The sequence below is a fragment of the Podarcis vaucheri genome, assembly GCF_965113315.1.
Source record: "Podarcis vaucheri genome assembly, chromosome: 6".
Taxonomy (NCBI): Eukaryota; Metazoa; Chordata; class Lepidosauria; order Squamata; family Lacertidae; genus Podarcis; species Podarcis vaucheri.
In genome coordinates this window covers 14,358,801-14,371,872 of record NC_138764.1, presented here as the reverse complement: position 1 = coordinate 14,371,872, position 13,072 = coordinate 14,358,801, and the positions used below count along the sequence as shown (strand labels likewise).

The 13,072-nt window shown below is 45.8% G+C and overlaps 1 protein-coding gene across 1 annotated transcript in view; it reads right to left on the bottom strand.

Moving 5' to 3' along the window:
* NIBAN1 (niban apoptosis regulator 1) overlaps positions 1 to 13,072 on the bottom strand; it is a 102,139-nt gene that overhangs the window by 9,220 nt on the left and 79,847 nt on the right. Inside the window, exons 7-12 of the mRNA XM_082225443.1 lie at positions 12,697 to 12,801; positions 12,035 to 12,197; positions 8,028 to 8,215; positions 6,201 to 6,362; positions 5,119 to 5,229; positions 1,354 to 1,461 (exon numbers count right to left, since the gene is read on the bottom strand). Of these exons, the coding sequence (XP_082081569.1) occupies positions 1,354 to 1,461; positions 5,119 to 5,229; positions 6,201 to 6,362; positions 8,028 to 8,215; positions 12,035 to 12,197; positions 12,697 to 12,801 (837 nt within the window). The remainder of the gene's footprint in view (positions 1 to 1,353; positions 1,462 to 5,118; positions 5,230 to 6,200; positions 6,363 to 8,027; positions 8,216 to 12,034; positions 12,198 to 12,696; positions 12,802 to 13,072) is intronic.

Here is a 13,072-nt window from a genome sequence, read left to right as displayed (position 1 = left end):
ACACTCGCAAGACGTTTTCGTCTTGCGAAGCAAGCCCATAGGGAAATTCGTCTTGCGAAGCAGCTCAAAAATGGAAAACCCTTTCGTTTAGCGGGTTTTCCGTCTTGCGAGGCATTTGTCTTGCGGGGCACCACTGTATCTTCCCACCCTGATCATTCTTCTGATTGCCACCACTTGTGTTTTGTAATAGACGTCATTGCCACAAATGCACTAGCAATGACTTACTATGCCGAACTGTACATAACAGAAAGGGGAAAGGGTACTGTCTGTTTTCGAGAAATGCATCCTACAGTCAGAATATATTTCCTTGGCTCCAAGAGCAGGAAAGGAGGATGACCAAGGCTTCATAAGCCCATTCTGTGATTTAAAAGACATTGTAATATTTTTTGGGGGGAGGATGGATGGCGGCTAACAGATTAAGGTTGAATCCTGACAAGACAGAAGTACTGTTTTTGGGAGACAGGAGGCGGGCAGGTGTGGAGGATTCCCTGGTCATGAATGGGGTAACTGTGCCCCTGAAGGACCAGGTGCACAGCCTGGGAGTCATTTTGGAATCACAGGTGTCCATGGAGGCACAGGTCAATTCTGTGTCCAGGGCAGCTGTTTACCAGCTCCATCTGGTACGCAGGCTGGGACCCTACCTGCCCGTGGACTGTCGCACCAGAGTGGTGCATGCTCTAGTTATCTCCCGCTTGGACTACTGCAATGCGCTCTACGTGGAGCTACCTTTGAAGGTGACCCGGAAACTACAACTAATCCAGAATGCGGCAGCTAGACTGGTGACTGGGAGCAGCTGCCGAGACCATATAACCCTGGTATTGAAAGACCTACATTGGCTCCCAGTACGTTTCCGAGCACAATTCAAAGTGTTGGTGCTGACCTTTAAAGCCCTAAACGGTCTCGGTCCAGGATACCTGAAGGAGCGTCTCCACCCCCATCATTCTACCTGGACATTGAGGTCCAGCACCAAGGGCCTTCTGGCGGTTCCCTCACAGCGAGAAGCCAAGTTACAGGGAACCAGGCAGAGGGCCTTCTCGGTAGTGGCGCCCTCCCTGTGGAACGTTCTCCCACCAATGTCAAAGAGAACAACAACTACCAGAGTTTTAGAAATCTGAAAGCAGCCCTGTTTAGGGAAGCTTTTAATGTTTGATGTATTACAATATTTTAATATTTTTTTGGAAGCCGCCCAGAGTGGCTGGGGAAGCCCAGCCAGATGGGCGGGGTATAAATAATAAATTATTATTATTATTATTATTTAAATGCCCATTCACAATGATAAGCCCAGTAGCTTCAGTATGCAAATCCTTCCTCTCCTTTTAATTCAAATACACAAATACAGGTATTGTAACTTACCGGCTTACACGTTGACGCCAATGTCCGCTGAAGCGTGGGCAACGAGATTTGGACCAAGGCATCCTGAAATATCTTTTTCCGGGCGGTACTGCTGTCATAGTCATATTGCTGTCAATTTAAAAATAAATAAATAGAATCAGCTGCGAGATCTGAATGTGCTGGCAAACGTCTCCCAGCTTTCTGCACAAAATCAAGTAAACCCCATTCCAAAATCAGTGCACAAAGGCAATCTATAGTTTCTTTTCAAACTATTCCAGGAATTCTTTGGAAACAGTTGCTTTAACCAAGTCCCTTCTTTTGTTCTTGCAAAGTATAATGTGCACAATCTATAAAATCCACATGTTAAAAATAAATGTATGTGTTTGTGTGTGTGTGTAAGAAGTGAACACACACACACACCTCCTCAAAAGACTCCTTGTTCTATCACACATGACTCACTTATCATAAGTGTTATTAATAAAATAAGAAGCATCTGATGCAATTTTTATTACATTTACTCTACCTTCAGATTGTTTCTAATCTTGTAGATTAGAAAACCTCAGATTAATTTTTGCTTTCATTCCAATCAACAATTGGATACGCACCAACTTCACACATTTACAAAATGGCTACAGCAGGGTGAAAGGGGCAAAGGAGGACAGGGCTTCGGGACCTTTTAATAACTGTGGGGGGAAAGGGGATGCACAACTTATCACGCACTATTAAAACAACAGAAATTGTGTCTTCTTTTGCAACCGAGCTAGAGCTGTTGCATGATTACATTCAGAATGAGACAACCAATAATAGCAGGAGTGGCCGGTGTGATGGAGCGGCGTTGCAGAGTCCTTCAGATCCACTTAAGATATTTCTTCCCCGAATATCTATTAATATGTACTATGAACACTTTAGGAACATTAGGGACGCGGGTGGCGCTATGGGTTAAACCACAGAGCCTAGGACTTGCCGATCAGAAGGTCGGCAGTTCGAATCCCTGCGACGGGGTGAGCTCCCGTTGCTCGGTCCCTGTTCCTGCCAACCTAGCAGTTCGAAAGCATGTCAAAGTGCAAGTAGATAAATAGGTACCACTCCAGGGGGAAGGTAAACGACGTTTCCGTGCGCTGCCCTGGTTCGCCAGAAGCGGCTTAGTCATGCTGGCCACATGACCCGGAAGCTGTACGTCGGCTCCCTTGGGCAATAAAGCGAGATGAGCGCCGCAACCCCAGAGTCGGCCACGACTGGACCTAATGGTCAGGAGTCCCTTTACCTTTATGAACACTTACCGTATTTTTCTGTGTATTGGACGAGGTTTTTTGACACAAAAATCATGTCAAAAAACTGGGGTCGTCCAATACACAGACATGCTGTGCGCAGGGAGCGATCCGGGGGCGCTGACTAGTGGCGCGCAGCTTCCCCCGATGCCGCTGCGTGAGGGAAGCACTCTCTAGATCATTTCCCGCACGTAGCGGCATCAGGGGAAGTTGCCCTCCGGCCAACAAGCTGGCTGGCTGGCTGGAGCGCAACTTCCCTCGATGCTGTTGCGTGAGGGAAACACTCCGTACCTGCGCGCAGGAAATGATCTAGGGAGTGTTTCCTTTCCGCAGCTACGTGAGGGACGAGGCTCAACAACTTTGGGCCATCTCCCCTCAATTTCTTAAAATTGAGTCCCCCAAAATGGGGGGGGGGGATGTCCTTATACACGGGGGCATCTAATAGACAGAAAAGTACGGTATTTCCATTTCTTAGCATTGGACAGGAGTGCGTGGCATGGTGGATTTGCGTCGCTACAGCTCACCTGGCCAGGGGCAGGGCAGCATTGAAGTTGCAACTGTGTGAACGCATTGGCAAGGCCGCTCCACTTCCTTGTGAGGCGGTGTTGCAGGTAGGACACATGGCCTTCTGCACACAGGGAGTCCCTGCGTCACGGACCCCAGCCAGCCAATCCAGCTGGCCAAGGGGCGTGGCTTAGTGCATTTAAGCAGTCGCCGGAGGATCTCCCTTCTGGTTCCTTCTCCCACCCTCTTTTCATGCGTTCAACATCTTGGCCTTGCTATGGACCTCGGTTGGTCACCTGTTGAGGGGGCCCGGTAGGTTTTTTTCCACTTGGCAAATTGGCACTGGCCATTCGGTTTTTGCCTACCTCGTAGCAATCCTCACAACTTTTGTAAGGTTTGGCGCATTGGTAGAACCTGGTTCTGGGGAGTGGAGGTTGTGACCATCACCTGCTCCTCCATTTTAAGGGTATTCCGTTAAAGGGATCCGGAGCTGCGGATCTTGTCCGAAGCCCGGCTAGGGGCTAGAGCCATGCCATGACCCCATCAGGGACCCTGGGGGAGCTCTTAGTTGATGTACATCAACAGGGCTCCCCCTATTGGTGGTTGACCCTTACTGGACTACCTGCACAGCAGGCAGGAGTCAGATACAGTGGTACCTCTGGTTGCGAACTGGATCCATTCCGGAGGCCCATTCGCAACCTGCAGCGGCGCGCCTGCGCAATGCGCGGGTTGCGATTCGCCGCTTCTGTGCATGCCCGTGACATCATTTTGCGCATCTGTGCATGCACGAGCGGTGAAACCCGGAAGTAACCCTTTCCGGTACTTCCAGGTCGCTGCGGAACGTATCCTGAAAGAACGTAACATGAAGCGGACGTAACTTGAGGTATGACTGTATAGTCAATTCAATTCCAATGCCTAATAAGCCAATACCACTCACATTCTGTAACCAATAAAGTTGTGACCTTTATTTGCCCATTAACCTAAAATACTGTGTCCAGGAGGTGTTATTATTCAACATAAGGGGAGGCCTCGGAGTCTTGACACGCAAGACAGCCAGTCTGGTTTTGCTGCTGCATCTTCACAGCCCTAACCTCACAACCCCCCTAACCATTTGGTCTAGCTGCAGGGGTGCTGGTACTGGGAGTGGGGTTCAGTGGCAGCGTCCCTTCACACAGCAGCTCCTTACCAACGCTAAGAAATGGAAACACATGTCCAGGCTATACATTAATAGAAATTGAAGGAATGTACCCTTTCTCCTAGGCTTCTGATAGACCAAGATGATAATTTATTTTTAAACTGTAAGTGTGCTGTTGTATCTTCCTGAGGCCGTTACTAGGGGGTTGCGAGGATTGTTCTGTGTATGTGTGTGTGTGTGTGTGTGTGTGTGTGTGTGTGTGTATATATACACACTCACACACAGTATATATATATATGTGTGTGTGTGTGTATATATATATATATAAAATAATCTGTGTCTTTGCATGGAGGTGTTCATTTTTTAGTGTTTTGTGTTTTTAAAACATATGTTTGAAGCTGCTTCTGTGTAACAAGCGTCGTAATACGGTGGTTCTCAAACTTTTTCTTCTCTGGGCCACAATAAAAAATTGGTTTGCACCATGCCAAATTTTTAACTGTTAACAAATACAATGGAAAACAAAAAGAAACAACCCCCAGCAGTGCTTGATTTGTAACATAGAACTCAACTACTTTATACTATGAACATGTTTATAATATGAGCAGTGGCTGTTCCTAAGAGGGAGCACTGAAAGTATGAAACAATGCAACTGCATAAGACGATGATTCATTCCCAAAATATATTATAAACAAGCCTGAAATGTTTAAATATCTCTTTGATCATCCTTGTGTCTTCCCACCCCACTTGCCATTGTCTCCTGCCACACCCTTTGCGAACCACTGGTCTAACAAGTCTAAATGCGGTGATATATATATAATTATAATAGACACTACACCCCTAGATTTCCCTTGCACAGGAATAAGTAAATAAACAGCATACCTTAAGAACACGGAGTTTGACTTTCTCAATGGCTGTTGACACTTTGGCTGCATCCCTATGATGGCTTAGACTCAGCAGGTGATCGAAGGTATATACAGCATTTCCCATAAGCTATAAACACATTGAGAGATAGATGCCATATTTATTTGCCCTCAAAATTCCAAGTCACCAAGATGGACCTTTCAGTCGACATCAACCTCGAGACACTTGAGCACATCATCATCTTGGTTCTGTCAGAGACTCTACGGCTTAATTCAGGAGCCTTGTGGTCTGGGGATGGGATCTAGCCTGGTGATTATTGTGAATCCTCTTCAGGCACAGAAGGGAACAGTGACATCATCTCCTGCGATGGGCAGGCAACATGAAGTCTTTGCATCAATCTGGTCTGATATAGTTTCCATTTGCTTGACTTTCTTCACTCGTATCAGGTGAGTGACTTCTATATTCTTCACTTCCTGCTCCAGTAACTGAACTAAGAGCTTAGGGACCTTGGCTTAGAAGGCACACACTCCAGAGCTGGATTTCTGAGACGGCTGGTCAGAATTCTGGCTTGGCTCTGATGGGGCGAACCGTTTTCCAGATAGCATTTGGGAGTGCTTAACCACAGAGCCTAGGACTTGCCGATCAGAAGGTCGGCGGTTCGAATCCCCGCGACGGGGTGAGCTCCCATTGCTCGGTCCCTGCTCCTGCCAACCTAGCAGTTCAAAAGCACGTCAGAGTGCAAGTAGATAAATAGGTACCATTCCGGCGGGAAGGTAAACGGCATTTCCGTGCACTGCTCTGGTTTGCCCGAAGCGGCTTAGGCATGCTAGCCACATGACCCGGAAGCTGTCTGCGGACAAACGCCGGCTCCCTCGGCCTATAGAGCGAGATGAGCACGCAACCCCAGAGTCGGTCACGACTGGACCTAATGGTCAGGGGTCCCTTTACCTTTACCTTTAACACCTTAGAAATCAATACTACCCCACTGGAAATTGGCCAGTAATCTGAATGTGTGTTGAGCCACTGACAACAATAAGGGGTGCACGCACCAAGACCAAAACCTAGGCTGACTGTCAAAATAAATGTGAATTTTACAGTACCTCCTGCATGACGTTCTGGGTCATCTGAATAACCAAGCCAATATCATAGAATTTGAAGCGGCTCTTGAGGTCCTGGAGTTGCTCTTGAAGGAAGTCAACTTTCAGATAGCAAGGTTCCATTTTCACAGAGTCGTATGGCAGGCTTGTCAGGTGCTTCATGTTCTGTCAGGAAGACAGTATCCATAGGTTTTCAGTAATGTTTATGCAACTACTTTGCGCTGGTGAAACGCAGTGGCTAAGAGTGTTATCCCAGGCAAAGAATTGATGGCTCAGGAGCCCTGAAGATCCAGTGGCAATGACTGACCTAGCAGCCAAGAAAAGGCAGAGTTGGGCTTCTGAGGACGTCAGCCCCATAGAATAGGTCAACCAATAATGCGACTGATCCATTATTGACCTAGTTGCCATTGGGTTAGTTGTATTGATGTCATAAGGATAGTGCAAATGAGCTAAGTAGTTGAGTGATAAGGGGCTCATAGCGTCAAACTAAACTTCAAATTTGCCACCACAGGGAACTTTCCTCCTAATGTGAACAGCAGGCACATGGTGACAGCAAGTCTGACCAAGACAAAAACAGTGGCAAAGGGTGAAAGATCCTCTACCCAGATGCCACTATCTTAATCCGGCCCAGTATACCCAAAAGAGCGTCTCCACCCCCATCATTCAGCTCGGACACTGAGGTCCAGCGCCAAAGGCCTTCTGACGATTCCCTCACTGCAGGGTGAGGTTACAGGGAACCAGTCAGAGGGCCTTCTCAGGGATGGCGCCCACCCTGTGGAACACCCTCCCATCAGATGTCAAGGAAATAAACAACGATCTGACTTTTAGAAGACATCTGAAGGCAGCCCTGTTTAGGGAAGTTTTTAATGTCTGGTGTTTTATCGTGTTTTTAATATTCTGTTGGGAGCTGCCCAGAGTGGCTGGGGAAACCCAGCTAGATGGGCGGGGTATAAATATGTTGTTGTTGTTGTTGTTGTTGTTAATATTATTGCTCCCAACTAGCTACTTGCTTTCTGTAAATGTAAACTGGCAAGGGCAAGCTACAGGACAAATGCCATATACATGGCAGATGAAGCTGATTGACTGTATGGGATTGGCAGAAATGACTGGCAGAATCCGTGACCAGGGAGAAGAGTCGACAGAAGAAGACTGGAGAAAATTTAAGGACTATTTACAAAAATATTGCAAAAATAAGGAATGTTGAATGATGTTGGATTGGAATTAAGTGGTTTCAAGCTGTAACTATGATAAAATGGGGTTTTTTTTCTTTAAGTAAGAATTTGAAGTTATAATAATTTAAGATGTTGAGATAAGGATTTGCTGTATAAACAACTTGATCTGGGGATACAAGAAGGGGAGGTACGAGGAGGTCGGGGAAATAAGCTATAAGAAAATAGGCTGTGAAATTTATGTGTGTTTTTTTCATATTTTTATGTTTGTTTTTTCTTTTTTGTTTGTATAAAATTTGAAACTTTAATAAATATCTTATAAAAAACCAAAAACAAATGCCATATACAGTATGACCTTGAGATGATCTAAGAATTGTAATTCCAATTGCAGTAATCACTATATACTGCCGCAGCCTTTACAATTATGTACATTGGCTCTTTCTGAGCCTTTGAGTAGGAAGATAAGGGCTGCAGACAAACAGATGGCAATTACGGCTTATGTAGCTTAGCATTTGTAACCTTGTTCATTAGGCTTCTCGGCAGGCAGCGATATTCCCTTATCCTATTCCTCCTGAAAAGAATCCTGTGAGACAGGTTACCGTTACCTTTTGGGTGAACAGGTGGGGACTGAACCAAAGGTCACATCACCTGGCTATCATACCTCTTTCAGCTTTGCAATGTCATTTGTCTCTTGGAAATTTTGGCTGATCTCGTTGACCTCTTTTTCAAAGAGAAGACGGACTTCGCTGAACCCAGAGCTCACTGGGCCCATGAGCTCCTCCAGGATGGAAGCCAGAAAGGGCTGGATGCTCTCGCCGCAACATGTCTGCATGGGCTCAGATATACTCTCTGAAAGTTTAAGGCAGGCCAGAGTTAGAGGCTCCAAGGGCAAGAAAAACTATCAAAATCCAAAGGACACCTAAAGTCATTTATCAGTGAGGTACCAACTAAAGAAGAATGGCAACTTAAGTCAACAGAATATGCACAACTCGCAGACTTAACATATAGAATAAGAGAACAAGAAGAACATAGGTTTAAAGAAGATTGGAAAACATTTATTGAATTTATGGAAAGTAACTGTGTACAGCTGAAAATGCTGGCAGCATTAAGATAAATTCAACAGGGTAAATATGTTATGACGGATGTAATAATGGAATACTGAATAGTATAGTTTCTGAAAATATGCAAGGATTTATGATATGTAAAATGAAGCATGGAAAGAGAAGGAGGGAAGTCATTACTATCTTTAGGATGTAAATTTAGTATTTTAAATTGTAAAACAGAAATTTAATACACACACACACACACACACACAGTCGTACCTTGGAAGTCCATTTGACTTCCAAAACATTTGGAAACCAAAGCGCGGCTTCCAATTGGCTGCAGGAAGCTCCTGCAGCCAATCGGAACCCGCAGAAGCCCCATTGGACCCCATTTGGAAGCCCCATTGGCTTCCAAAAATAGTTTGCAAACCGGAACAACCACTTCCAGGTTTGCGGCGTTCAGGTGCCAAAACGTTCGGGAACTAAGCTGTTCCACTTCCAAGGTACGACTGTATATGGTCAGTGGCAGATTATTCAATACACAAACCTATTTCTATATCCTGCACGTCGTGAGAATATGCACATTGTGTCTGGCTTAGTTAGCAGTATCTCCCATTGAGTTCTATGGATCAAAGTAATAGGACTGCACTATGAAGTACAGTTTTAACTCTTTACTCTCAGTCCAGACACTGGAGTCACTGGCAACAAGGGCAGCTCTTGTTCCATGGGACTGGAACAGTGCCTCTCTATGCGCTCTGAGAAAAGGATGCATCAAGCACACTCTCACACAAACAAGCATATTGCACATCATGCGCACAAGCATTTTACAATATCCTTGTTCAACATGACTAGGGGAGGAAAGAGTCTGATAACTACCAGATCTTTCCTAGACTGACACTCTTGATTCAGTTTCTTAGTCATGATGTAAAGAGAAGGGAGTAACAACAGGAGAATTATACATGTAGTTTTGCAAAACAAGCTAGTTGATTGGCTACCGGCAAAATTGCAATGTAGGTGAGTTGCGACTAGGAAACTTCATACTGTAATCAAAATTTCTGAATGTTTCTTTTACCGGATGTGAAAGTCTGGAGCAGTTGACTTCTTAGCTCAGTTTGCCATCCCTGTATCAGTTCCACAGAGCTTTAACACTTAGAAAAGGTCTATCATTATGGTAACCCTTGGGCATATTTAGGCTTGTTCAACTCCCTTTGATGAACAAGAATGTAGCTTTTATCTCTGACTGGCCAGCCCAATTTAAAATAAGTTGCAAGCTTTAAAACTATGGATTAGTTTATTATTAAGTACAGGGAATCAAGGCAAAACAAGACGTCCAAGATACAGAAGCTGTTCTGTTCCTATTAAGCCTTGGTGAATTGTTGCTGTGAAAACACAGGATACTTCTAGACCACACCATGTAAACTGTACTCCAGTTCAATTCAGCTGAAATCTCCCAAACAAGGAAATGGCTAATGGTTACGGAAAGAACTGAAGGATGAGGTCACTAATATATTTTTACTATCAACAGTAACGTAGGCAACACCCATCACCAACTGGGAATTCTAAGTGAAGTTTGTGCCCTCACACACATTATACGATGGAAATGAAATGTGTAGTGTATTCAAAATGTGGGACAAAACTGGAGAAGGACGCCCGTTCACTAAAAGGCACAAAGGTGGACCTACTTCATCTTTCCATAATACAAGGAAGAAACCACCAATTTGGATTCAACCAACGCGATGAGGGTTTCATAACCATCTAACTAAAGTTTAAGGGGAAGAAAACATTATAAGCAAAAAGTAAAAGACATGTTTTCTTGGCGTTAGTTCTTATTAATGCAAGTGAGCACAAGATCCATTGTCCTTTATTGATCTGGTCACCTGAATGGAACCCCCCCCCCAAAAAAAAAAATAACATGTGTCCTGTCTTGTAGGCTTATTGTGTCACTTTCCTGCCAGCTTGCAATAGAGTAACATACTTTCCAGAAGGCAAAGGAAAAAGATTTTTACATGTGAACACATCCTACGTCAAGCAGTTTTCTGGGGATAAGCCTCTGAATTGTGCTGTCAACTCCCGTGTCTCCAAAGTATGATGATGGAGCAATTCTTAACCAGTTCATAGACTGGAAATTTGCCGTGAAGCTTTTGCCCAGAGCATAAATCTTAGGTTTGCAAACTTGTTTTACTAGTTATGCTCCTGTGACCTTCACACGTAACAATTTAGCAGGTAGATTTCTCCTTATCACAGTTTCTCCAAGCCAAGAAAAAGTTTCACATGCTAATTTTTCCTCTAGAGGTCAAAGGAGTAGAAAAATACTGATTTTTAAACAAAATCCTGTCTATTTAAGATTAGAACGGGCTTTGTAGGGCAGGCCAAAAACCCCACCCACAATGGCGGAGGAAGCGGGTGCGGTGGGTGCAGACCGTCCCGGGTGTCATCCCGGGGGGGGGGTGACATCGTGTGCCACCCCCCTGGGATGCTCACTGTTTGCGGTGCCCATCTGGGATGCTAGCACCGCCCACGCGGGAGGCTAGCCCCGCCTCTGCACACCCATCGAGCACTCTGTTCTCACAGTGGCCAACAAGATGACCATGTGTCATGGGGGGGGGCTCCCCAGCCAAAGGAATACACAAGGCAGAGAGTTACCGTATTTTTCACTCTATAGGACGCACCCGACCATAGGACGAACCTTGTTTTAGAGGGGGAGAACAAGAAAAAAAATTCTCCCCCTCTCTGCTCAGCGCCCCTTCAGCGAAGCGGCAGGAGAAACGGAGCCCCTTCCATTTGTCCACCCGCTTCGCTGAAGGGGCGCTTCACAGCTCTCCCTCTCTGCTGAAGTCAGGAGAGTCTTGCTCTCCTGGCTTCAGCGAAAGGAACCCATAGCCTTCGGAGCGCAGCGCGAGTTCCCGCTGCGCTCCGGAGGCTTCACGTTGCTTTCGCTGAAGCCTCCAGAGCACGGAGGGAGCTTTGCCTCTGCGCTTCGGAGGCTTCGCGTTGCTATCGCTGAAGCCAAGGAGCCTGCATTCGCTCCATAGGACGCACACACATCTCCCCTTAATTTTTGAAGGGGGGAAAGTGCGTCCTATAGAGCAAAAAATACGGCAACTCTTTAATGTCAAATTTCTGAATACCCCAACACACCAGTCTAGCATCTAGGCAGCTATTGTGCTCTGCGGAGCAGTTGCAGCGACTGGGGATCGCTCGCTCTCCACCAGTTTATGTACCTCACCCTAACAGGCTGCGCACATACAAGCGGAGACTATGCCTGAGTAGAAGCTTCCTCTGCTCACCCCTCTTCAGTCCCCTCCTGGTTCTGGAAGACAGTGTGGGGACAGTGTGGGGAAACACCTGACCCTTCACGTGCCTGACCTGCTGCCTCCTTCTCTTCTTCCACCCCATCCCGTGCTCCACCCTCCAGCTCTGAAGCTTCCACTGCCTCTGACTCCTGCCTCCTGGCCGGTACAGTTCCCCACAGATCACGGGCCCCCTGTCCCAAGTCAGACTCCAGCCCCCTTCCCCCTGCTGCATTCTCATCAACGTCCTGGCACACCAGGGGAAGTCCACAAGCAAAGCAAGAATCCTCTCCCCAACCTGTGATTCCCAGCAACCAGTAATTAACACCGCCAACCTTTTATTTTCCCAGCTAAGTGATTTTTGGAGGTCAGAATTTCATCCATATTTGACCGAATGGTTCCTTCAAGGCCTGCAGCGACTTCTTTGCATTCGTCTTTCAGGGTACGTAAGCCTTCGGAAACCTGATTTTGGACCAAATGGTAGGTTTCTTCTAGTATCTAGGACAAGGGAAAGCACAAAAGGAGCTTGATCATCAACGCAGGCCAGCTAGCTACTCTACAAATTAACCATACAGTTGTAAGCGTGTTCTCTGGATCAAAAAGATCGCTTTCACTGAATTATTTTATATATAGCTAGAAAGCTGAGCGAGATTGCTTTAATATCCTTTGATCTCCGGTGGCTACTGCAAGCCACTGGAATTTTTGAAAAGTACCTCAGCTTCCTGGAGTGGAGCTGAAAGAAACAGTTTTAAATCTATTTCCTGCAAGAGAAAGAAGTCTCAGCATTATAATATAAGAAGCAGCTCTGGGTATGTTTGTACCTTTGAAGGACTGATTTCAATACTATCATTGTCTCACACTGAACGACTGTTTGCGTCCCTCTGCTCAGCCTATAGAATTTATTACAAAAGGCGCTATAAGTCTCTGAACTATTTAACCTGTAAAACGCTGCCCAGAAACTTCCTACTGCTCAGGAAATAGGGAAAACAATACTTACACCAAACCACGCCCGCTTTCGATCATGTCGCTTCCCTTTCATTTTAGGAAGCACCATAGTCTGAAGGCTAGGTAAAAGTTCCTCCATCACAAGGTTGCTGAGAATCTACAAGGGAGCAAAAAGAAACAATTATATTCTCAGCCTCAAAAGTATGCACCTGAACGCTGTGAATGAAGCTACCTTGGCAGAAACTCAGAGGCTAAGGAGCTGGTTCGTGCGGGAGACTGCTGTCAAGCATAACTATACATGACTTCTAGTTAGTGCATGAAGAGGTTAAGGACCACAGAGCTGCATTGCTAGATAGATTCAATGAGATCACACACCCTCTCCAGAGGAAGCGAAGCTTTTCCTCCCACGCATCATGTAACAAAGGATG